Source organism: Aricia agestis, chromosome 5, assembly GCF_905147365.1.
Source record: "Aricia agestis chromosome 5, ilAriAges1.1, whole genome shotgun sequence".
Classification (NCBI taxonomy): Eukaryota; Metazoa; Arthropoda; class Insecta; order Lepidoptera; family Lycaenidae; genus Aricia; species Aricia agestis.
The window spans coordinates 17,535,297-17,561,584 of NC_056410.1; the positions used below are offsets into that span (position 1 = coordinate 17,535,297).

Below are 26,288 nucleotides of genomic sequence, written 5' to 3' on the forward strand. Positions count from 1 at the left end.
CAAACAGCTACGTTCTTAAGAGGCAATTACTACTGGCAATATTAGAAAACACTGTTTTTGATACGTCATAATATAACTCATAATAAATTCACGGGCCGCAAGTAAGACGTTTGCGGGCCGCGTGTTGCCGACCGCTGCTATATAGTATAGACTGTAGACTATAGAGAGAGCGATAATACTTATTATCATTATAATATTGATTTACAATATTACAATTTTATGATGAAATCAAAGAGAAGTTTAAAACAAGTTTAAGAAGCAAATAGCCCAGCTTTGAGTTCAATATTTCTATCCCTCCGTGGCACACCTACGTAGATAGCGATAGTGAAATAGCTCACAATGTCTTTAGCAATTCGAACGTAATGTGAGCCGAACGGTACGGAACAAGAAATGCGGTGTATTCTCCTGCATTTCCCAGGGGCTGGAATCCGAGTCTAAGACTATGCTACACGCTATATGCAGGCTAAATGCAGGCTAAATGCAAGCTACATGCGCATGTATTTCGTTTGGGTATCGCATACGGGCCGTGTCATCAAAGGATTCGATCCGTTTACGAGTTTCAAATGATACGAATACGAATACAGGAAATGGATTGGGTTTAGCGGATATTTCGACATTCTCAGTGACACCAGCACAATCCACGCACATTTATACTACTACTATTACTGTACCTACTTACTTACGTCTTAGATAATATACTTGCTATTATTAATTAATTTTTTATTTGTATGTCTGTCTGATCAGTGATACTATTTTCAACTTACAGAAAGCTTTTAGTAATGATCTATACCAATATCATGCGAAAGTTTATCTGTTTGTGTGTTGCTCCTTATGCTCAAACCGCAGAACTGATTTAGATAGGCACGGGGATACTTTGAGTTCCGGGATAGGATATGGGATGGTTTTTTCGCGGAAAAAACGTAATTGGTTCTCAAACCAAAAAGTTGTGAGCAATATCTTGATTATAGTAATGTTATGCCGACATTTCCGACCCGCGCGGCAAGCTCGCAGACGCGTCGGCCAACGTCTTGGCGGCTCTCGACATAGGCGAACGCGTTGGCCAACGCGTCTGCAGACGCGTTGGCAGTGCGCTTGCAACGGCGTTTGTGAGTAATCCACACATAGGAAGGTCGTTCAGTATGCTTTGGATCGCGCCAATGTGCGGACGGATTCAAAATGGATGTTGAGTCGCTAACAGCTGCAGCTGTATATTTATTCACAGCTTATAATTACTTTGTAAATGTGGACAAGAAAAAGTTTTAAAAGGGTATTCTCGAATTAAATAAGTAAAAGGCGAGAAAACGTAACAAACAAAGAAATAAACTCACTTTTACATATTTTATACCTAATATTAAAATAATTTAATTTTTTTATTACTTATTATTTATTATATATAAAAATTATTATCTACTTATTACTTATTATAATTATCATGATTAATAATTAATAATATATATTTATTATTTATTAAATATTTAATTTATTTTGTTCTTAGTATATTTTGTTGTTATAGCGACAACAGATATAGGTACATTATCTGCGAAAATTTCAGAAATCTAGCTAAGTATAGCGGTTCTTGAGATACAGCCTGGAGACAGACAGACGGACAGACAGATGGACAGACAGACAGACGGACAGACAGAAATGCAGACAGACGTTGAAGTCTTAGTAATAGGGTCCCGTTTTTACCCGTTGGGTACGGAACCCTAAAAACATCGTGAGGAAAATAGAATGTCCAATAACCTTTTTTTTTTTTTTTGCAACTTTTGATACGATTTTTGGTTCCACAGGCAGTTTTTACTCTGATAGGGTCTATACAGACGGACCGCATTTCAACTGCAATCCAACCGCAAATTGCAGTTCAAGTGCAGTTTGAATGCAGTTGACATGACTGCAATAAAACTGCAAACCAAATGCGCAGTAGGATTGCAGTTCAGTTGCAGTTGGCGTGCAGTCGTGTGAACCGCATACCGACTGCATCCAAACTGCACTTGAAATGCAATTCCATGCGCGGGAGAGTGGAGCGTGCGGGTGGGTGGGATAGTGCATTTTGGATGCAGTCGGTATGAAGTTCACACGACTGCAGTCAACTGCAATCCGACTGCGCGTTCGGTTTGCAGTTCTATTGCAGTCGTGTCAACTGCATTCAAACTGCACTTCAACTGCAATTTGCGGTTGGATTGCAGTTGAAATGCGGTCCGTCTGTATAGACCCATAGGGCCCAATAAATTTAAATGTTTTCTCGATACTCATATTGTTCGCCATTTCGTCAAGTTAGATGTTAATTCGCCACAAGAAGGAAACGTGCACTCTTCATCGCCGCTCCGGGCGAACTGATCGCGCGGCCTATGTGTGGATGGAGCGCGAAGCTTGCGACAAATGTCCTTTGATCTTTTGCCGGCATTTCCGACCCGCGCGGCAAGCTCGCAGACGCGTCGGCCAACGTCTAAATACCTACGGCCAACGCGCGAACGCCCGTTCTACACATTGGGCCAACGCGTCTGCAGACGCGTTGGCCAACGCGTTCGCCTATGTCGAGAGCCGCCATAAATACCTACGGCCAACGCGCGAACGCCCGTTCTACACATTGGGCCAACGCGTCTGCAGACGCGTTGGCCAACGCGTTCGCCTATGTCGAGAGCCGCCATTATGTTATAATAATTGTGTTACATGAATTAACTAATATTAGTACTATAATATGTATAGTTTATTGTATTTTGTTGTAGGATAGATAATATTGTGATGCTCAATTATTATATAAAATATTAGTCCTTAGTAAGTAAAAAAAAAAAGTTTTAAATTATGTTAGCCGTAGTGTTAGCCATTTGAAAAAAAGTCGTCTACATACAAAAGAAAAAGTTATTTAAATACATCACATATTTTACAAAGTACATACTTCAATAAACTGAATAGCTAAAGCATGAATATTGGATAGCTGCTATGAAACGATTGAAACAAGCATTTCAGAATTCCCTATAGAGTCGGCGAGCGCGTTTGTGCTATCAGAAAAGTTGATTCCTAGCCAGATGGGGGACCCACGTAGTTTGGTCGCGTTACGTCAAACCCAGCTGACAGATCACAATTAACATTGAATTGACATATTCGACCAAATAACGTTGGTCTGTCAATTGCATAGGAATCAACTTCCTCGATGGTACTATGAGAGAAGTTGATTCCTAGCCAGATGTAGCCAGATGTAGCCTAGCTAAGGTCGCGTTACGTCAAACCCAGCATCACAATTAATCATAAACCAGTATATATTAAGTCTATGCAATTAATATTGAATTGACATGATCCGACCAAATAACGTTGGTCCGTCAACTGCCTAGGAATCAATTTGCTCGATGTTACATTGTACAATAGCTATGTCCACATTGTGCACTTTCATCTTCAATTTTCATATCTTCTTTCATTCAACTTTTGTACTGGCGCATTCAATAATTGAATGCGTCAACGAACGCAACGCTAACATTGTCATTAAAGAACAAAGCGAAAGTTTTGGATACGGTCAGAGGGCATGCGTCGCGAGCATGCCTCACGTTCACTGTTGACTGCGCATGCCCTTGATGAACAAAAAAGGCACAGTGTGGGCAAAGTTAATAGCTATGTCCACACTATGCAATTTCACCTTTTTCGTCATTTTCTTTTTATTCAACTTTCGTTTGGCATATTCAATAATTGAATGAGTCAAAATCCACCCGCGTTGTAAAGAAAAGACGCTATGACATAGCGTCGCGGGCATGCCTCACGTGAGATGTTGACTGCGCTATAACGCTAAACGCATGCCCTTGATGAACAAAAAAAGGCACATGTGTGGACCAAGCTAATAGGCGCACTGCAGCGATAGTGTGTCTAGGTTAGATAACATATTACGTCTACCGATGATATATTTCTTCCGATAATAGTAAATTGGGAATAATTTAGGATTTTATCTCTCTATCTCTAATATTTATGTTTGGGCTTGCGAGCTTTTTGCTCATAATAAGTTTGTTCTAATTTATTGCTAATTTCGCGATAACGAAATATTACTAAACTTTACATTAAATTTGTACATCTGATTGGAAACGCCGAATGTATTTTCGATAAAATCTATCTTCTATCTTCTATCTATATACATAAAACTCAAAGGTGACTGACTGATTGACATAGTGATCTATCAACGCACAGCCCAAACCACTGGACGGATCGGGCTGAAATTTGGCATGCAGGTAGATGTTATAACGTAGGCATTCGCTAAGAAAGGAATTTGATAAATTCCAACCGCAAGGGGTTCAAATAGGGGATGAAAGTTTGTATATAATAATACTTCTTTAACGCGAGCGAAGCCGCGGGCCAAAGGTCGTATACAATAATTGTGAGCTGGATTGTACAAGATGTACTATTTATGTATCGTATTTTCCGGCCTGCTGCAAGCTAGGCAAACCAATTGTAGTTGTACCACAGAATACATATTAGTACAAGTACTTAGTTGTACAATAAGTACATTCTACATAAAAAATATTCGCGAATTCAGGAAGTAATTTTGTAATTTATATATCGCTCAGAATTCGAGTGCCAATAATTCACATGCCTGTTATACTCCCGCAAACCGCTAACCCTCCGCTGACCGCTGCATTTAAAATCGCTTAATTTTAGCGTTATTTAAGCGTCATTAGAAATTCGTGGGGTGAAACAATACCGGATTTTACTTACCTTAATAAATTAAAAGTCATTATTTTAAGCGGAGCACGTCCTCGGGTATCGCAGAAAGGTTCTTTTGTTGATCCATAACACTCGGCCGAGTCAATTGGAGTCGGTTGGGGCCTGAATGGCCGTAAATTAATGAGAGGCGAGGTGTAATGTTCCGCTCGTTGTTTACTGCGTTTTCTACATCCTGGAGGTGTAAGGTTGTAAAGATTCTTAATATAAGTTCGTTTCGTTCGTCGTTCGGGCATTGAATATTTTAAAACATCTAAAATATTATGGTTTTCATATGTAAACGAACGAACGAACGAACGAAAATATGTAAACGATAATTTAAAAAATAAAATTTTATGAAACTTTTAATAAACTACCAACGAATTTAAAATAAGGATATAAAACTTACCGACGTAAAACACGACACTGAAAACTTTTAGTGATACTAAAAATTCTATAAGATTCTACGGATGAGGATTACCGAATAATAATATCGAGGAGCGTGTGAAAGTTACATCCTGGGACCCCTCGAATAAAATCATAATACATTCATATAATTAAATTCCGTTAGATTACGTACTTTCCCACCGGGTGAGATTGCGCCCCTTACGCAAGTACAGGTAAGCGCAGATACGTAAGACGCTCGAGGGGTTGAATGAATGGGACAAAGAAATTTGCTATTGTGTTCGGGCATGGACCATGGTGTAAGACCACGTGCGCTGGCGCTCTCACGGTAGCGCGGGGACCGATTTCGGGACCCGTATATATAGGGGTGTGGACGCAATCGAAAATCACTCCCGGATCTGACGAGCGACAGTAAACACGGGGACCCAGCCGGGTCCCCGGCAAAGTTATCACTAGTTTGTCAATTAAAACTTGAAGTGAAGTTAATTAATGTTTAAGTTACGGAAAAGCTGTTTCTTGAAAAACGTCTTCGGCGAGCTCGCGAATTGGAGACTCGAATAATTTCAGGTAAGCTACTTTTATTTCTCTACTTTAAAGTGAAGTTTATTTTAGTTTCGCTATTGACTTGTGTAGTTATGTCTGTTCAGTTTATTAAAGTTTAAAAAAAATATTATTCAGGTATTTAAAAACATTTCATTTTGTATGTGTACTGCGCACACACTTGGGCACTATAAAATTACTCCTGCATAGCTGGCCTGGTTTCAATGAAACATGCCACCGTCACCGAATTCGGCGTGGGAGCTATTATTATTATTATTATGGATGTCTTTAAAGTTGAACATAATTTCTTCAAACATGAACAACTCCCTTGACATAACATGTATTTAAGAGATACTTTAAAATCTGGTGAATTTTATAATAAGTATTATTAATAAATATAAAAAAAATATATTATATTAATCTTAAACTTAATTTATTGTTCCAGAATGTCAGGAAAGAAATATCTCATCGGCATTATCTACAAATTATTGGATGGTAACCAAAAATGTTTCATGCAGCAAGGATGACAACAAACCAAATAAAAAAATTCATTTTGCCCAACGAGGTGGGCTAATGTTCCACAAAATGGATTTCCAGAAAAAAATCAGGTGAACCACAGATCATTCTAGGATCCCAAAGATAGGTTAGTCGTAGGTTAGGATTGTGTTCTTTAGGATAAGTCGTAATATGTCTGTATCGGTTTGCAGTGTTTCCGTTACACCACGTTTCTATTTCGATATGAGAGCCTTAATGTATTTCAATATGAGAGCCTTAATGTATTTCAATATGAGAGCCTTAATGTGCGGTGTTGTTACTGTTACGCGTTTTGTTAGTTCCACGTTACCTTTATTTGTTACCGTTAGCTTTGAATAATGTCATAAGTGTTTCGTTTTTTAACGTTAATGTTTAAAATTTCATTGAAACTCCCTTGTTTTCTTTTGTTACTGTTAACTTTTAAACATTGATACTTTCCTGTTTTCTTTTCTTTCTGTAACTTGATAAATTTCATTGTTACTTACACGTTTGCCGTCAACTTTGAAAATTTCATTTATATCTGATAGTTTTCGTTTGTTACCGTTAACTTTAAAAACATCGTAGACATCTTGTTTTCGTTTGAGACCGTTTACTTTGAAAACTTCATTGATATCTTACCTGTTTTTGTTTTATTTCAATGTTATTGTTTCTGTGAAACTACTTTCAAAATCATTTTGTTACCTAATGTTAGTAACGTTATTTCTTAAAAAAAACTGTTCTTGTTAAACCTTAAAAATATTGCTACTTATGCATTACTTGTAGCTGTAGATGCAACAAATTCAATCACATATGAACCTTGATTTGGCATGCTATCATCAATTTTAAGATTATTTCAAATAACTAAAAATACGTTTTGACTCGTGCTTACATAGTGATTTTATGTAATTACACAAGAATTCTTAAAATTCAAAAGATAGTTAAGTCATATTTATCAATTAAATTAATAAATCAATATTTTTACTTAAGCTTATCAAAATTTTCGCTCGATTAGTCATTGGATCAATGTAAAACTTTTAACAGCGCCGATAATCAAGCAAATGCACACATACTCATATTATATTAATACTTCAACCACGTATACACTCGACGCGTTGTTTCCTTTATTTGAACATTGCCATCATAATTTCAGTGAAGTTTAAGGAAGGGTTAAGTTTTTGTTTTTGTTATTTCCTACTTTGTTATGTTACATTTTTGTTGTGCGTTAAAATTAATGTTCAGTTTTTGTTTTAATTTTTTCCGTTAAGTTGTACGTTCACCGTCATTAAGTTTTTGTTTTATTTTTCTTTTCTATTTTTTTCTGCTAAATACATTTCTGTTTTCAGTATATTAAAATATTTGATAATAGAATAAACATTCTAAAATCTAACATTACTGCAATAGATTTTTTGAGATCATTTGTAATTTGTATATTATTTTGACTCTCTCCAACAATATTGTTAGTGTTTTTGTTTAAAACATTAAGTTTATGTTTTATTTTGTAACTTAACCTGTTTTGTTTGATGATTGTTTTGATAAAACAAAATAATTAATAAACCACTGATTTCCAAGGAAATATCTACAGCAGAAAAGTTAATAAGGAAATATAAATATGTCGAGTTCATAATAACATTTAAGTAAGGGCTTTCTTAAAACACATCTTTCTTACGACTAAGTTTCACTGTTAAATTAAGTTGAATTTTGGTTTTGTTGTTACATGTGTAAAATATTGTTGAATTTCACTTTTGAGTTAAGTTTTTTGTTTATACTTTGTTATTGTTCAAAATTTGCGTCTGATTACATGCTGTAATCACACAGTGCCTTATTTCAAGTGCCTCCGTTCTTTGCCTTCTGTATGGGTACGTGTTACCCTTACAGGATGCTTAAGTTGTGTATAAGGCTGTGTCATACTCATTCGTTTACGTTTTATGTATGAACAGTTTTTATTTACAACATTTGATGAGAATTTTTTCCTCCACCAAGGACTGGACATTACCAATTGTCATATTCAGTTAAATTTTATCATTGTTGTCCACCTAATTAATTTCATTGTGAACTCGCAACTGAATTTAAATAGTATAATATATTTAATGTCGAATAAATGTGTTAACACACCCCCCCTAGGGGATAAAATTCTCATTAAACAACCATTGTTGTACATTACGAATCGTTGGTTATTCAATTTTGTTAATGTTAAGTAATTTTAAGCGTTGATTTGTTGTTAAATTTACTGTTATGTTATTGAAATGGCTGTGACTGTTAGTTTTATGTTAAGTTTTCGTTTTAACTGACCGACATTAAGGCCTAAGATTTCTGGTAACCGCTGTACTATCAAGTGACTGAATTAATTTTAAGTTTCGTGTACTTAATGTTAAAACCGAAGCTTTGTATAAAATTAACAATAGATGTAAGTATTTATTAGAGACGTAAAAAAGATTTGTGTGAGTGTGTGAAAATAAATAGATATATTATCACCATAAACTTATTGCACTTTTATTTTTATTATTACACCTAATCTTCTTTTTGTATGTTCTTTGTGTATATAAATTATGCTCCTGTGTATTTGATATTTATTTCACATTGATGTGCTATTTATTATCATTTTAGATTGGAAAAAGTACCTATATCTTTGTTACAAATTTTATTTATCAAAAAAGTTAAGATCACAATTTAGATAGACGCCTATGAAAACGACTTAAAAAGCTTGATGGAATGTAAGCTGCTGCTGTGCTGCTGCTCACAAGTTTCCATATTCACAACTCTAATACATTTTGATAAGCACTGGTCAGTTCGGCTAAAGTATTGCACATCCATGTAATATTTTCACAGGGGAAAGAGTTTTTCCCGTTCAAAGTTGGAGAGCGTCCAAATGCTATGGACGAAATATTTCCCGATCCAACGACCGTCAGGGCACATACGCAGATTAAAGCAATGCTTATTTTATACAATTTAAGAATTTTGCTTAAGACACTCTGCAAGAATAACTCTAATGACTATATTTAATGAAGGGTAATTAAATTATTGTAATTTTATATTATACCTAGCTGTCCCGGTAAACGTTGTATTGCCATATTATAAAGTATTTCACCCATATTATTTTATTGAAGTGACTAAATAAGTATGGCACCATGGCAACGTCCATTGCTATCCCGTCGCACAAACAATAGTCGCCGTCAGTTTCGAGTTGTAATAATTTACTATTATTTATTCAACAAATGCACTTATCAATATAAAAAGTAGCCAGTAGCCGATTCTCAGACCTACTGAATCTGCATATAAAATTTGGTAAAAATCCGTAATGCCGTTTCGGAGGAGTACGGTAACTAACATTGTGACACGACTTTTTAATATTAAGATTTATTGCGACTACTTATGAAAATAACAATTAAATATATGGGTGATTGAACTAGGTAACTAACATTTTAAAACATAAGGGAAATTATTCATTTTATAATTATAATTTTAACAAAACTTGTAACTTAAACAGTTCATCATCTGGCTAATAATAGCTAGCTGTACATAAAATCTACAGTTTTTGATTTTCAATTATTTTCCCGAGCCTAAAGCCTCCATGTATGCAAAAAAACGTCAGTTTTCAAATTGTTACTTATCTGCTTCATCCACTCATGTCCTCTTATTACTTTCCGAGTACGCAAATAACCGCATTTCCTGGGTCAATGTTCTGTGAGACTGCATTAATTGCAATTCTCAGATTTTTCATCCTCAGAATGTAATAGCAAACAAAATCAGCAAAGTGCGAGTCGAGAGCGCGCACGAAGGGTTCCGTATCATTATGGTAGCAAAATTAGGCCAAAAATTGTGTTTTTTGTATGGCAGCCCCCTTAATTTTTTATTTTATTTTAATATTATTATAAAATATTAAAGTACACACATAACTAAGGATTTTGTGAAAAATTCAAGTACCTACCTGTTGCCATTATTGATATAGAGCAAAAAAGGCCAAAATTCACGTTTGTTGTATGGGTGCCCCCCTTAAATATTAATTTTATTTTGTTTTTAGTATTTGTTGTTATAGCGGCAACTGATATGTAACACAATCTGTGAAAATTTAAACTCTCTAGCTAAAACCGTTCTTGAGTTACAGCCTGGAGACAGACTGACGGACAGACAACGAAGTCTTAGTAATAGGGTCCCGTTTTTACCCTTTGGGTACGGAACCCTAAAAACATCAAGTTATAATTAATATTTTATTTAATACAGGTCTGTAACAACTTGGGTTATTATTATTTAGCATTACACTTCTATCAACAACTCAATAAATCAATCCATAATATCTGATTTAGTGTTTATATTAAACGCACATCGAGCAATTAATTTTATCTTCTATTTCTACTCTCAGTCGCAGTGGACATGTAGTGTCTGCTCCTTGAAATGTTTATTTATTTAATACTTTTCCTGTTTTTTATTATATTAGTTTTGATTTCATATATTCACCACAAAATAACCACGGGCGTGTGCGTCAGTAGCCGTCACTTAGTCGGCAAAGTGGTGTTGGTGACCGGTGGTACCTCCGGCATCGGATATGAGACAGCCGCGGACCTCGCGGAGAGAGGGGCCCGTGTCCTCATAGCCAGCAACGAGCGGCACGGCGACAGTGTCAGAGACACTATTGTGGCGCGCTCCGGGAACACCGACGTACACTTCATCTACTTGGACCTCGCCAGTCTCGATTCTGTGAGATCTGTTGCTGAAAAAATATTATCTACAGAAAAACGCTTGGATGTTCTCATCAATAATGCAGGAGTCCTGTTTACTCCCAACATGAAGTCAGACGATGGAATTTCATTGGGGATGCAGATCAACTATTTCGGACCGTTCCTACTCACTAACTTGCTTCTACCACTGATTACTCAATCATCTCCGAGTAGAATAATAAATGTTTCGTCCACGGCATATAAATATGGACTTGTGGATTTGGACAATCTCATTGAACCGAGGACAGGTTGTTTCCCTTCATTCTACTTGTATTGTGATTCCAAGTTGTGTGTTGCTCTCATGACGGTGGAACTGGCTCGTCGTCTTCAGGGCACAGGCGTTACTGCTAACTTTCTTCATCCGGGATGCAGCAGAAGTAACATCGTAAATCATGTACCTATAACCCTAATATCGGTCCTTGTTTTTATTTTTGGAAAATTTGTTAAAACACCTTGTGAAGCCGCACAGACATCGATATATTTGGCTGTGTCGCCGGACGTACAAAATGTTAGTGGGTGCTACTTCGAAGAATGTAGAGTAAAAGAAATTAACAAAAAGGCTTCAAACAAAGATCTCGCTACAAACTTGTGGTGTATGTCAGAAAAAGTTGTTGGTATTTAATTAACACGAAAATATTGTGCTCGGAAGAAATATGGCAGTAATTAATCTGAGAAATAAAAGTTTTATTCTTCGGTTAGTAAATTAGTAAATACTCTTCATCTCTTCTTTATGGATTAAATGACAGGAATAATATTGATCTTATCAAACAGAAAAAGATAAAAGTACTTGTCATTGGCATATCAGACATGTGAATATAAACCAAAATAAAACCACCTTTCCTTTTACATATTTGATATTTCTAAAAAATAGTACAAAATTAAAATGAGTGAATCGTATTTGCTTGAATCCCTTATGCAATTTTTAAATTATTTTATTTTTACTGACGATTTCATATTGTCAACGAGTGATCCAAAATTGTATTATTTCATAGCAGGAATTGGAGGACTGTACTTTGGATTTTTACTTTCAATGTTGTTGGATCTCCAATTCTATTGGAGCATTGATAATCTGCAGCAGAAACTGTGTGATTGCATCGGTTACGTTGGTGCAAAACTGCGGAGTATACAGAATGATAAGCAGAGTGTAGCGCAAATTGAAGAAATAGCACAGGAGCAGATCAGAGCTAGAAAATGTAATGACATTCTTACAGCTCTACGTTCAACAGTCACTTCAAATACAGAATTTGCTGAAGACGACAAGGCAAATAAAGAAGACGTTGATTGAAATAGTGGAGTCGATATCTTTACTCACTACACACCCATATTCATAATCTAGTACCTAATATGAATTTGAAATTCTTTCTATGATTTCTGGTTTACTATAACAGACATTATAGTAAGGATATAATGCAAATACATTCAGTATATTTTACGAGAAATTTGATATCAACAAAAGTAAATTTTCTATTGGGTATTTAATATTTCTATTAAAATATTCATACTTATGTATGTTTGTCTCTATGTTTGTCACTTTACTGTACACTTTACAGATTTGAATAGATATTATTATTGATAGGTACTTACTTAGTTTGAAAACGAGCATCAAATATAAATTTTAATATCGCAAAAAAGTTTATAGTCAGGGTCCTAGAACAAATTTTGTTGATTACAGAACCCTAAAACGGAACCCTAACCAGCAGATTTTTTGTATGTTGATAGGTTAATAGTTATATAATTTAAGAGTAACATTGTCCTACAAATATAGAACAATCCATATTTTAGGACCATCAAATCAACGTATGAAATCCTTTCTATCTCTGTTAGCTACCACTTTTGAGATTATTCACAGATATAAAAATGTTGTTCGTCTTATCAAAATGAAGCTACTCACAAAAAATGAGCTTGATAGTAAACAAAAAAAATTGTGCTAGGGAACCCTGACTATTATCTACGGTCCTACAAGCTACATAATATTATCTTATATCTTTAAACGAGCAATTCTTGTATATATAATACTAGCTGTCCCGGCAAACGTTGTTTTGCCATATAAATAATTTTTGGTATGAAAAATAGATGTTGGCCGATTCTCAGACCTACTCAATAATATGCTCACAAAATTTCATGAGAATCGGTCAAGCCGTTTCGGAGGAGTATGGCAACGAAAACTGTGACACGAGAATTTTATATATTAGATATAAGTAGGTATAATTGGAATCTCGGAATCGGCTCCAACGATTTTCATGAAATTTAGTATATATGGGGTTTCGGGGGCGATAAATCGATCTAGCTACGAATCATTTTTAGAAAATGTCATTTTAATCGTGTTTTATCGAATACCGAGCAAAGCTCGGTCAAATAGCTAGTATATATATATTGTACAGTGTTGCCGTGCGAGAATTTACTCGAGAACGGCTTCTGTACTGGGTGGTCGAAAGAAAACACTTCGTCACTATTGTACTATTAGCGGGGGTCGAGGTAGATTTCCGGCCAGCCTTTCTTCTATTTCCGATGTAGCGATGACCCAATAATTCCCCAATATTTTCCCGATTCTTCTTGTCTTGCTGTTTCTTCTAGGTAGGCTGGCTCGGAGCGGTCTGGTTGGCGGCCGGCCGGCCCTTTATTTATACTAGGTTTAAAACAATGGGCCTGACCTGCGGTCCCGTTATCGGTCCCGTTATTACCTCGCCCCCGCCAAAATTTCTTTATTTTTTCTAAATATTTACACTATTTCGTACAAACTTATGCTATGTTACTAATTCTAAACACTATTATACTATATTATTTACCTATTTCTATTACAATATTAAACGTAAACTATTAAAACTACGGAAAATTGGTTAAACAAAGTGACTAATCTAGCTATCTCTATCTATTACATGCTACTTTGTATATGTCTATCCTACTCTAACACGAAATTTACAAAGAACGATATAATTATGCTATTTTTACTATTAAAGCTATTTAAATTTAACAGAATTAGAAATAAGGACATAAAATCATACAAATTAACTAATAAAATGCGACTATTGACTATTAAACTATTTGGTTTTGGGAATAAAAACAAATTATGAGATGGTTTATTTCCGTCTCACTCTTATATGAAACCTATGAATTAAATTAAAGTATTTTAAACCTATTACTATTATGAACAAACTACAAGTTAATATCTATATGTTCAACTATGTACTCTATATAATATTTTTACTGTCCTATCACAAATACTATAAATTGTCCTTGCACAAACTAAAACCTATATTATATTTTCGTCGTCTCGTACATATACATATATACAACAACGAACTAGTGAGCCTTACATCGAAAATAGTATTTCGATGGGGCAACATGTAGTGGACAAATAAAATAAAAACTCTGTACAAAGTTGTATCAGCTGTCTATGTAAAATAAACCACGTTTTCTAGTTAACTCGGTTTCCCGGGCGCGAGCTATCGAATTCCTGGGTCGAAACCGTTTAAACTGCATTAAAAGCTACATCGTGAGCAGTGCTTTTGTTGACTGAAGTATGCTTCAAGTTAAATTAATCCAGGGACAGCGTGAGATACTGGTGAAGTTAAGCAATTAGGGAACTACGGGATTGCAACAAACTTGTTGTTCCCGGGAAAAAGTATACAGTGAGCGGCTTGGGACAATTCACTTGCTCTTTTGCTATGCAGCTTTATGGTAGTGTACAATGATAATATTATGCAGATTTAAGGATGTAAAGTTTTTAAATATTATTAATAAATAAAATATGTTTACAGTGGAAACTTAAATACGTTAAAAATATCGGCGATTTGTCTCACTTGCTCTTTTGCTATGCAGCTTTATGGTAGTGTACAATGATAATATTATGCAGATTTAAGGATAAGGTTTTTAAATATTATAAATAAAATATTTTTACAGTTTTAACTTAAATACGTTAAAAATATCGGCGATTTGTCCCTTGGTCTCTTGGATCATAAGTACTTTTTGCATAGCGCTGGAAAAAATATAAACTTGACTTCTTAAAAATATTAGAACAGGAAATACATGTAGACAGGAATATATCCCACCAAAAACATTTCATGTTAAATGTTGCCATGACGATCACATGAGGTTTGCCCTGCAGCACTGTGAAAAAGATATCAGATCTAAATATGTAGAGCCAAGCTTCTGAATTTACATGGCTTAAACTAACCGACCTACCGACTCTACCGACCCTAACTCGGCAATAAACGAATGTCTCGAATTTTTATAATTACCTCGTCCGCCTATACGAGTACCTATATTTAAAATTTAAAAAAAATATCTGATATCAGCACTAAGAAAACAGTAATAAATAATAATTAAATAAGTACACAATTTTATAATGACAACATCATAATGGTTACTTGATAATGTTTATTTAATATAATAACGACACATTAAGCACTCAAATTAACAAATTCGTTAGAAACCTTCCACAGCTGCTTAGCCAAATCTTTATTACGAACTTTTTCAGGGAGTTTCATAGCCTTACAATTTCTAAAGTAGCAGCCACTGACTTTCTCCACTTCTGCAGACACCGCCAGATGTGTTGTAGTCTGTGCGGCCTCCCTCGGGGTCTTCAAAAAATATTTAATCAATAAAATTTGGAAGCCCACTTTCTTTATAAAAGTATCCAATCTGTATATGTTAGTAAGGGAGCACCCCGGGTGAAGGAAGTTAGCAGTGACACCTGTACCGTGGAGACGGCGAGCCAGTTCCACAGTCATGAGAGCAACACATAGCTTCGAGTCACAGTAAGCTAAAAACGAGGAGAGACAACCGGTCCTCGGCTCGTTGAGTCTCTCCAAGTCCACACGTCCGAGCCTATACAATTTTGAGGACACATTCACTATTCTACTCGAGGGTGTCTTGGTTATTATCGGTAGAAGTAAACCTGTCAGTAGAAATGGCCCGAAATAGTTTATCTGCATTGCGAGTGTCAGACCGTCCTCCGTAAGGCCTCTTTTAGCCAGCAAAACTCCTGCGTTGTTAACCAAAATATCCAGACGTTTTTCTTTTGCTATTATGTCAGTAGCAACAGATCTCACAGAGGCGAGACTGGCGAGGTCCAAGTAGATGAAGTGTACGTCGGTGTTCCCAGAGCGCGCCACAATATTGTCTCTGACACTGTCGCCGTGCCGCTCGTTGCTGGCTATGAGGACACGGGCCCCTCTCTCCGCGAGGTCCGCGGCTGTCTCAAAGCCGATGCCGGAAGTACCGCCGGTCACCAACACCACTTTGCCGACCAAGTGACGACTACTGGCGCACAAACTTGTATTTGTCTTTAAGTAAAAACTGTAGACTAAAACTGACAGAATAAATATTATCAATATTAATATAAAATACCACATTTTTATTTACGTCCGAAATAGGAAAAAACAAAAAAAATATTGGGACATAATATGAAATGCAATAGGTATTTATACATAAGGATAACTCGTACATAAATTATTAATAAGATTTAAGGGGCGATTTTACTAAATAAATCGTTTTCGTTCCGCGTTCAGTGCATACTTAAAACCAGTTCTAAACGTATTTGACGCGTTTGTAACACCGAATTGCATTTCACCAACATAAACTAAACCCGTTCACAGCAAATCCGAGTTTTATCTTCTGAAAGCCTAATCTTCACGGTTTACTTTATAAAACTTGTTCAATTCCTGTCAGTGTAGTGTCATGGCGGATCGCAAATAACAGACGAAAAAAATGTCAAAATGACAGTTTTGACGGATACGTTTGATTAGTTTATGTATCGTTTCTTGCTATTTTGCGTTAATAAAATAACGTAAAAAGGCTCCAAAATTATAAAAACGTGTATAATAGACGCGTCAAGTCACGTAAACTTAGAAGAAGATTGTAAAATCTATTCGAAACAAAACGAGACTTACGTTGCTACATGAACGCGTTCAATGGGAACTAAGATCTACAATACGAAGTTTATTTGTGATTGCCGATTGGTGAACTTCCCAGTTCCCACCCACGTTCCCGCCTAAGTTTATGAAATCATAACGGATCTATTTAACTATTACTGTGAAGTTGTAAAAACGCAGATTGTAACATAACTAGGAATATTATAAAATATCGATGGATTTTAATAATATGTGTAATGGCCCCGGGCCTATTCAGTTCAACTAATCAGCATTAATAAGCTTTTATTTCAGGTTACTACTATTCCATAATCTGACTAGTTATTTCATAATCTAACGATGTTTACATAACATTAATGCAAAATTTTAACATAATATATTTCAATTGCAATTAAATTAAAACATAAAAAGATCCAAAGCAGCCTGCTTTAAGCAGGTTCGCACAATATGACTTGTCGATAACAATCAAAACATAGTATAGTTGGCCTTGTGTACTTGGTCCTATAAGGTCGATATTTTTTTTTATGAAACTGGATATTCTAACGTGATAATGAGTGGATTTCAACAACTTGCATTTTTTCATATAATTTTGGTGTAAATTTTTGTTTCCACCAAAATTAGGAATTAGTTGTTTTGCGGGAAACTGGTACGACAACCATCACTTAGACGAGTTAGCTAGTGACAGAATGAAGAGAATGGCGTATTTTTGACCGACTTCCAAAAAGGAGGAGGTACTACGCTCGGCTGTATCTTTTTTTTGTATGTTCAACGATTACTCAGCCATTTATGATCCGATTTTTAAAAATATTTTTGTGTTGTATAGGGCTTAGCTCGAATTTGGTACCATGTTTACAAAAGTGGTGATCTGATAATGGGATCCATGAGGAATCGAGGGGACTCTTTGAAATTTGTATGGAAACATATAGTGATTCAATTTTTTCTGAAGCATTTGAGGTAAAAAAAAGTAAGATTTTGCACCAGGTTAAACCCTGGATCCGATGGTACCCTACAGAACTTTTGAAACCTTATAGATGCAGGTTCAGGAATTTTGGCGTTGTAAAGCCAATATAATATCAATTTCATTAATCATAATCATCATCGCGACCATAATTATACCATGCGTCATCACATTATGACGCAATTTTTAGTACTTTTCGTGATATTTTGCATTGAAGCTGATGTTTTTGATGATTATTTCGCTGTTTGTGGACCAATTTTTAAAATTTCATGTGTGTATAGGATATAACCTAAATTTTATATAACAATTGCGAAAGTGGTGATCTGATGATGGAATCTATGAGCAGTCGAGGTAAATCCTTGAAATTTATTAAAAATCAAATGGCGGTTAAGAAGTTGTTTCTAGTAACTTAAAAAAAGGTGTCTCTTGATCTGAAGGTACTGAACAAAACTACTGTACCTTTAAAGATAAAAGTTTGGAAATTGCAGCATCGCTTAGATAACTGCAAGCATTTACCACAATTCCGCTTACAGTAACATAATGTCAATATTATGCAGTTAACATTGGTAGTGGTTATTTACTCATGAAGCCTTATCTTGTAGATAACTAAAAAGAGTAAAATTATTATTTTTTAACAAAAAAGGATGATTAGATAGCTCTTGGTGAGTAGATAAAAAAGTTATATGGCATCCAGCCCCTAGCAACTGTACTTTTTGAAATAATGTACAGTCAACGTACAAGACCGGCGTTACCGACGTAGTATTTGTCGTCTATGTGGTAAGATTTATTTGCGCTTAGATGGGTTACGAATGTCTTGACTTAGACAATACACCTTAGATTTACGCTCACAGTAGTAGTTTAACCCCTCTCTCATACTGCTCACCCTTGGACGGCGGGGCAGGTAACGATGACAGAACAGAAAATATAAATACTGTATAAGTGTATATTATCGTTTTAAGAACTTAAATCCCTTAACTTAAAATAAGGGAAGAGAGCATTAAAAAAAAACATTCCCGTTGACTACGGAATTTGAAACTATCTAAAAAGTTCCTTGTTGACTACGGAACCCTAAAAATAATCATGTTATAATGTAACGTGATGTTAAACAGTATGAAATGTATGAGCGCTGATGTCACTTTTAAATGGCTTTACTCAAAAAGTACAACGAATCTTGACAAGCGCCCTATTGGTCATTAATGTACATGGGTATACCTTCCTTAAAATATACAATCCATTCCTGTTGAGCAATATACCAGAGCCCATACATTTTTGCCCATCATCATTTAAACCAACTTCGAAGGTAAAAACAATATTATTAAAAATATTATGATCTAAAAAGTATGAAATAATTCTTATTCTTCGCCTTTTTGTAAATTCGACTAAACCTCAACCAATTCTGTTCTTAATTTTCATTCTTTTGAAGTCGGTGAAGAAGTGAAGAATAATCATTATTTCATACATTTTAGATCATATTTTTAAGAATATTGTTTTTACCTTGGAAGACGGTTTACATTTTTTGTTAATAAATAATTTATGCCTTGAGAATCAATAGTATTTTGTAAAAAATGTGTTTTACACACCCTCCTACCCACCTAAATTTGCCCACCAAAATTGGAATTTGCGAGAAAAATAATCTTAAAAAAAACAACGTGCACTAAAGTTATAACACATTAAATAATTATATTTATAAACAAACCAACACTCTACCGATATTCAAAATAACAACATGATATTAGACAAGTAGGATAATTTAAGTACACCAAAATTGCAAAAAATGGGGGGTTTTGTGATAAAACGGTTTTCTTTCATTTCTGGCTGGAAACTGGTACGACCCAGCCCACCGCCCGCGCCACCTCCTAAACGGGTTAGCGCGTGGCTGAATGAAGTAAATGGCGTATTTTTTATGCTTAAGGGATCAATGGTATTTTGTAGAAACAACGTTTCGTAAATGACACCAAAATTGGTAAAATCTCCGCGAAAGATCTAAACTGTGTCATAAAAACTCAACTACAGAACTTAGTACAATAAAATTCATATATTATCAAGAGTCAACTATATTAAACGACTACACAAAGATAAAAATCCAATCCAGTATCAAGTTTTTTGTAAATCGGTCTAGATATTGAGTAAAACAGGTCCACGACAAGCCATCAAAATTGGAAATCACCATGAAATCACCTATTTGGGTGAATTTCAACAAATGACATATTTTTTATCATATACTTGTGAACTTTTTACTGGTGAACTTTTTTATTTATACATCCTACTTCCTACTAGTCCTACTTCCTACTAATATTATAAAGGCGAAAGTTTGTTTGGATGTATGGATGTATAGATGTATGGACGTATGGATGTATGGATGTTTGTTACTCTTTCACGCAAAAACTGCTGAACGGATTTTAATGAAACTTTACAATATCATAGCTTATACATCAGAATAACACATAGGCTACAATTTTAACCGACTTTCAAAATGGGGGAGGTGTTATGTTTGTTTTCTTATGTTCAACGATTACTCCGCCGTTTGTTAACAGATTTTCAAAATTTTTAACATAGTAAATTTCTTATAAATAATAAACTGTTCTATTAGTGCCATCTATTGACATAGTTTTGAGTTGAAGTTTTCTTATTGATCGATTTTTAGGAAATCACTATGTTTTTTAATATTAAAACAATTTAAATTATATATTTAAATATTTTAAATAACAATACATTCATATTTAAATAATTCTTTTAATCAAATTTAATAATTCTTAGTTTTGACTTTTGACTTTTTAAAAAAAATCTTTTTAGGGTATAAAAGATTAAAGACGCATGGAATTAATATGTCGATCTCAGCGGCTCTTGACGCGGCAAGTCGACCTCCACACCACATGTACAAACGCCCCTCCTTGCCTCGCCACGTAGCCGAACTCTTGGCCGAAAAGCGGAACCGCCGGCACTGGCAGTCCACGCGGTGCCCAACCGCCAAAAATCGGCTTAACCGACTGAACGAGCAGGTCGGTCAAGCGCTTCACGACCTGAAGGCGGCAGACTGGACTCAGCGCATCCAGTAGGCAGGTGAGGATTGGCCGTCCCTGCATCATTTCTGCCGTAGCCTTATAAATTCCACTCCCCCTGTCAGACCTCTCCTGCATCCGGACGGTAACCTGCGACACCGTGCCGAGGATAGAGCGGAGATTCACGCCAGTCATCTCGAACGCCAGTTCTCACCACTGCCAACCACCGCATCGGACCACGTCCATGCTGTCTCCGAGGAGGTAAGGACTACCCTTCTCTCCCCACCAGGCCCACTTGCGGACGCCTCGCTCGCTCGCTCGCTCGGACGCTGCTTTGCAAGCTCATCCGAGCAGGCGTCCCGCTTTTCCTTGTAAGGCTACTGGCATCTTTTCTTTATATATATATATATATATATATATATATATATATATATATATATATATATATATATATATATATTTTTTTTTTTTGCCTGGAAAAGGAAAAATAAGATTTTCTTTTTAAATTTTAGATGGGGCTCTCTTTTAGTCCTGTTCCTCACTGAATGAGTAATGGTAGGCATGATGCCTGAAGACGGTCAAGCTTGGCTTCCGTTTCTTGTCGGGCAGTGTGCTATTTTGTTTTGGAAGGCTGAAGTATGTATGTGATATATAATGATGATGTATGTATGTGAAGTATGGTGTGAACGAAGTATGCAAGGGTAGTTAATTTTATCTGGGGCGCGTGTTAACTTAATGCTGGCATGTGTATCTTCCAACCTTTTTGGCAATTTTTAAGTTTTATTTTCCCAGGCCTCCCTCTCTTTTTAATATTCTTAATTGTCCATATGCTTGCCCTCCTGATGATTAATTATTAAAATTTACCTTGATGAGTCTCGGCTCTCTTTTAAATTACTTTTAAAATTACTAGTACCTAGTGTTATAATTTTGCTACGTTAAATTTGCCAGTTAAAACAATATTGTGTAATGATGATGTATAAGAGCCTTTAACAGACTATACGCGCTGTAAAGAAACCAAATTCAATGTGCCAACCTTTAACGAGTAGCGTTGTCTATGGCCGGAGTCAAAACTGATCTGTAATATATTGATTCGTATATTTAATTCCACGATTTTATTGATATATTAAAATAAAGATAATTGTTAAAAATCTCATATGTTACGAATTAAATAGTTGTGGATTTTTAAACACTGTATTTACGATTATCACTGTAACGAAAGGTAAATAATCTTATTCAAACTGAATGATTAAATTAAAGTTAGATTGTTAATAATTCTGTATAATTTATTATGTAATGATAAGGCCTGTTTTATAATTTATAATATTGTATTTAATATAACTACTTCTACGGAAGTAACCTTCCGTAGAAGTTTCTAGAAATTAAGAATAATAATTATGCTACTCAAAATAACTGAACAACTTTTCATAACGATATTTTTAGGTTTAGACTCTGTCCTTTAGTGAAATTTGTTGTAAAATTAGTATCACAAATACTACTACAAATTGTTCTAGTTTTACATACTTTGTCATTAATTGTAAGAAAAATAGTTGTTGAATTGTATTGTAGATTTTGGGTATAAAAAGCCTAGCGATGTTAGCAGGCGGCATTCCATTACTTAGCTGTCGAAGAGGCTCAACTTATAACAAAATTGGTATCTGTGTACAACCTGTGTAATAATTTAAATAAATAAACTATCTACTGTGTTACTGAAGTCGTTTTCTTATCAAGTCAGAAGCGGAGATAGACCCACAAGGTAAATATTAGTTTGAATGTAATCTATCTTATTTTATTTCATCCAGTTTTTGGTGTTATTCTTTTAAATTTGGCTTACTTTCGTAGAATCAGTTTGTAATTAATAATTATACATAGTTCATAACTTTAACACTAGATAACGCTATAACGCTGTCGTTTGTACTTAAAAAAATATTTGTCTACAGTACATTATTTAGTTCGCGGGATTATACAACCAAAAAAATGGAGATTATAAAATATAAATATGGTTTTATATGTGACAGTTTTTACAGTGAATTAATTTTATCTTGGGTTTCGTTTGGACAAAATCAGTTTGTGAGATATAGTTCATAACTTTGATACTAGATAACGCTATAACGTCGACGTTGATACTTGAAAGAATAATATATAAATTACAGTGCATTATTCGGTTAAAAAAAAAAAAAAAAAGATAGATTATAAAATCAAAATATTGTTTTACGTGTGACAGTTTAACAGTGAATTAATTTTATCTTGGGTTTCGTTTGGATAAAATCAGTTTGTGAGATATAGTAATTCATAACTTTAATACTAGATAGCGCTATAACACCGACGTTGATATGTACTTGAACTAATATAATTATTTACAGTACATTATTTATTTTCCGAGATAATACAAACGAATAGAAATTATAATATCAAAATATATATTTTTTCTTATGTTACGATAGTTCAGGGAATTAATTATATTTTGGGTTTCGAAATTTTGATAAAATCAGCTATTAAGTTATATACGTCAACAGTAGATGGCTCTATGTTACAGTAGATCGCTGACGATGTTTTTACTTGAGCGACTTGATTGATTAACGTACATATTAGTACTCGGGTTTTGCCGCTAGATGATGTGATTTGATAATAGATAATATTTTTGATAGTCACATAAATACGTACTGGTATGAATTTCTATAATATAAATCATTTTTGTTTTCTATCTTAACAGTGGATGGTTTAAAAATAGTTTTTTTTTAGTAAGGATATGAGATAGGGCGCAGTTTAGTGCCACGTTTTGTTATAACATGGACTGATTTTGTTTATCGATCTTTAATGTTTTACCCTTTACGGATGTTACGTGCATATTTTTTTAATAATGAATATTACAATCGTATAATGGATGCTCAGAATACTTTATGGTGTCTGACGAATATCGTATGGTTACTAATGGATTATGGATATGTTGATAATCATATTTTATAGTTACTATGGAATTTTTGCGTATTTAATATTTGACAACGGATGGATGGATTCATAGTTGATTTTAATACTGTTGAATTAGATAATCTGAAATAAAGGATACTTGGATTGTAATGGATACTCTATGAATATTTCAATATTGTAGCCGTGATTGTAGCTTCTTGTTAGATATAGTGACATAAGCCGTCAGTTAATATTAGGGGGCGGTCCGCGTAACTAGGCTTGGTTACACGGTCGTCGGTTTTTAGGGGGCGGTCCGCGTAACTAAGCCTGGTTACACGATCGTCGGTTTTTAGGGGGCGGTCCACGTTACTAAGCTTGGTAACGAGGTCGTCGGTTATTAGGGGGCGGTCCGCGTAACTAAGTTTTGTTACGTGATCGTCGGTTTTTAGGGGGCGGTCCACGTTACTAAGCTTGGTAACGGGGTCGTCGGTTATTAGGGGGCGTGCTATGAAATTTTTCGCATAGCTCGTCGGATATGGATACACAAGGATGGATAATTAATTTCAGGTCATGAACAAGAGTGAGGATGATGTTGGTACTCCACCAGGCACGCCACCCAGGCGACCTCGTCGGAGTCAAAAGCACCGCAAGGCTAGACAAAGAAGTACATCGTCGTCGTCAAGTTCATCTGATAATGACATGCCTAAGAAGATACGTAAGACAAAATTTTCTTCTAAGGATATCTTGAAACTTGTAAAGCATGTATCGAAAGATTCATCTAAAATTTCTTATAACAATTATAATAATGTCGTACCAGAATTTGACCCATCAAGTAGGGCACAAACAATTGACTGTTGGATTAGAAAAGTTAATGAATGTGCAGCTATATACGATTGGGACGAAAGGCAGATCATTCACTTTTCGCTTCAAAAGCTATCCGGTCTTGCGAAACGTTGGTTTGAGGCTCTGCCAACCGTAGTTTATAGTTGGCATGAGTGGCAAATAAAATTGAAAAAGGCTTTCCCCAGTGAAGATAATTACGGTCGTCTCTTGGAAGAGATGTTAGCCAGGACTTCCCGCACAGAAGAAAGTCTTAGGGAATATTTTTACGACAAATTAACTTTACTCACTAGATGCGAAATAATAGGCAAAAAGGCTGTTGATTGTATTGTACACGGTATTAGCGATCGGTCTGTCCGGAATGGGGCACAGATTTTAAATTGCTCTGAACCTGAGGATTTACTCCACTTTTTGTCTTCACAAAAAAACCAATCCTTAAATATTAGAATACCTCGTGAGCGTTTTGTTGCAAAACAAAATTATAATGAAAATAACACTTCATCAATCAATTGTTACAATTGCCGACAGAGGGGTCACCCTTACCACAAATGTCCAAAACCGTTAATAAAATGTAAAAAATGTAACAGGATAGGCCATAATAACGATTCTTGTAAATTGGAACCCTTTGTATCAAATTTTAAATCCAGTACGGGGGATATTACGGGCGAGAAAAGAACAATGATAATCCAAAACAACGATGAGAGTAATGCCAAATACTTTAAATTGGTTCAATTAAATGGAAAATGTTTAAATGCTTATATTGATTTTGGCAGTCAGTGCACTTTACTAAAAAAATCTGACGCTCAACAGTTGAATCTAAATAAAAATTTTGATGATATCCCCATAATAAGAGGTTTCGGACAATCTATAGTTACACCGATATACAAATCAAATGTTATTATATGCCTCGACGATATTGAAGCAAATATCGATATATTAATAGTAGATGATATTCACATGCCAACGTCATTAATAATAGGTCAGAACTTTACGGAACTTCCTTTTATTACTGTTCTCAAAAATAAATACGAATTAACATTTTATAACAGCCCCAATTTTGACACACATGAATATTCCAAGGATACCTTGAATCTGTATGTAAGTAATTTCACTGAAGTGATAACAACCAGCATTATTTCCGTTTATACAGACAAAAGTTTTACAGGTAATTTATACGTTAGTGGATATATTGTCTCTACCTCAGATAAGGAATTTAGATTACTACACGGAATTTACGATATGCATGAAGGGAAGGGTCAGGTCGTAGTGACAAACTTTTCTCCACTTAAATTAAAATTAGAACCAAAGACTTTGATAGCTAGGGCTATACCGTTTAGTGATTCTAAAATTTGTGAAGTTAATCTTATAAGACCTGACCACCAATCTCTTAAACCTCTTAACAAGGAAGATATTAATGTGGGATCAGATCTGGACGATAAACAATTTGATAAATTATATTCATTATTACAAAGCTACCGTGATTGTTTCGCCACTTGTCTGAATGAGTTAGGTTGTGCTACTAATGTAGAAATGAGCATTGAGCTAACAGATAATAAGCCAATTGTTTACCGTCCGTACAGATTATCGCATTTCGAACGTGAACAGGTTCGCGAGACTATTAATGATTTACTTCAGAATGATATAATTCAAGAATCTAAATCCGATTACGCAAGTCCGATTTTAATGGTAAAGAAAAAGACAGGGGAAAATCGTCTTTGTGTAGATTTTCGCGCATTAAATAGTAAAACTTTAAAAGATCGATTCCCGTTACCATTAATTGATGATCAAATTTCAAATCTTAGCGGCAGTAGATATTTCACTACTCTTGATCTTGCATCCGGGTATTACCAGATACCCATGTCCAAGGATA

General features: G+C 35.1%; 2 protein-coding genes across 2 annotated transcripts; one reads left to right on the top strand and one right to left on the bottom strand.

Moving 5' to 3' along the window:
• Window positions 1-6,068: 6,068 nt before the first annotated feature.
• Window positions 6,069-11,687, top strand: LOC121727143 (retinol dehydrogenase 14-like). The gene is made up of 2 exons (XM_042114822.1): window positions 6,069-6,117; window positions 10,568-11,687. The coding sequence occupies exons 1-2, from the start codon at window positions 6,069-6,071 to the stop codon at window positions 11,467-11,469; spliced, it is 951 nt and encodes a 316-aa protein (XP_041970756.1). The 3' UTR covers window positions 11,470-11,687.
• Window positions 11,688-15,247: 3,560 nt separating this feature from the next.
• LOC121727144 (retinol dehydrogenase 11-like) lies at window positions 15,248-20,869 on the bottom strand. The gene is made up of 2 exons (XM_042114823.1): window positions 20,664-20,869; window positions 15,248-16,106 (listed from the first exon to the last, which is right to left on the bottom strand). The coding sequence occupies exons 1-2, from the start codon at window positions 20,867-20,869 to the stop codon at window positions 15,248-15,250; spliced, it is 1,065 nt and encodes a 354-aa protein (XP_041970757.1).
• Window positions 20,870-26,288: the final 5,419 nt, after the last annotated feature.

Coding starts and splice junctions, on each gene's coding strand:
- LOC121727143 (XM_042114822.1), top strand. CDS start 6,069: ATGTCAGGAAAGAAATATCTCATCGGCATTATCTACAAATTATTGGAT. Junction 6,118..10,567: donor TATCTACAAATTATTGGATG/GTAACCAAAAAT, acceptor TTATTATATTAG/TTTTGATTTCATATATTCAC.
- LOC121727144 (XM_042114823.1), bottom strand. CDS start 20,869: ATGACTGGCGTGAATCTCCGCTCTATCCTCGGCACGGTGTCGCAGGTT. Junction 16,107..20,663: donor TTGACCGACCTGCTCGTTCA/GTCGGTTAAGCC, acceptor GTGCGCCAGTAG/TCGTCACTTGGTCGGCAAAG.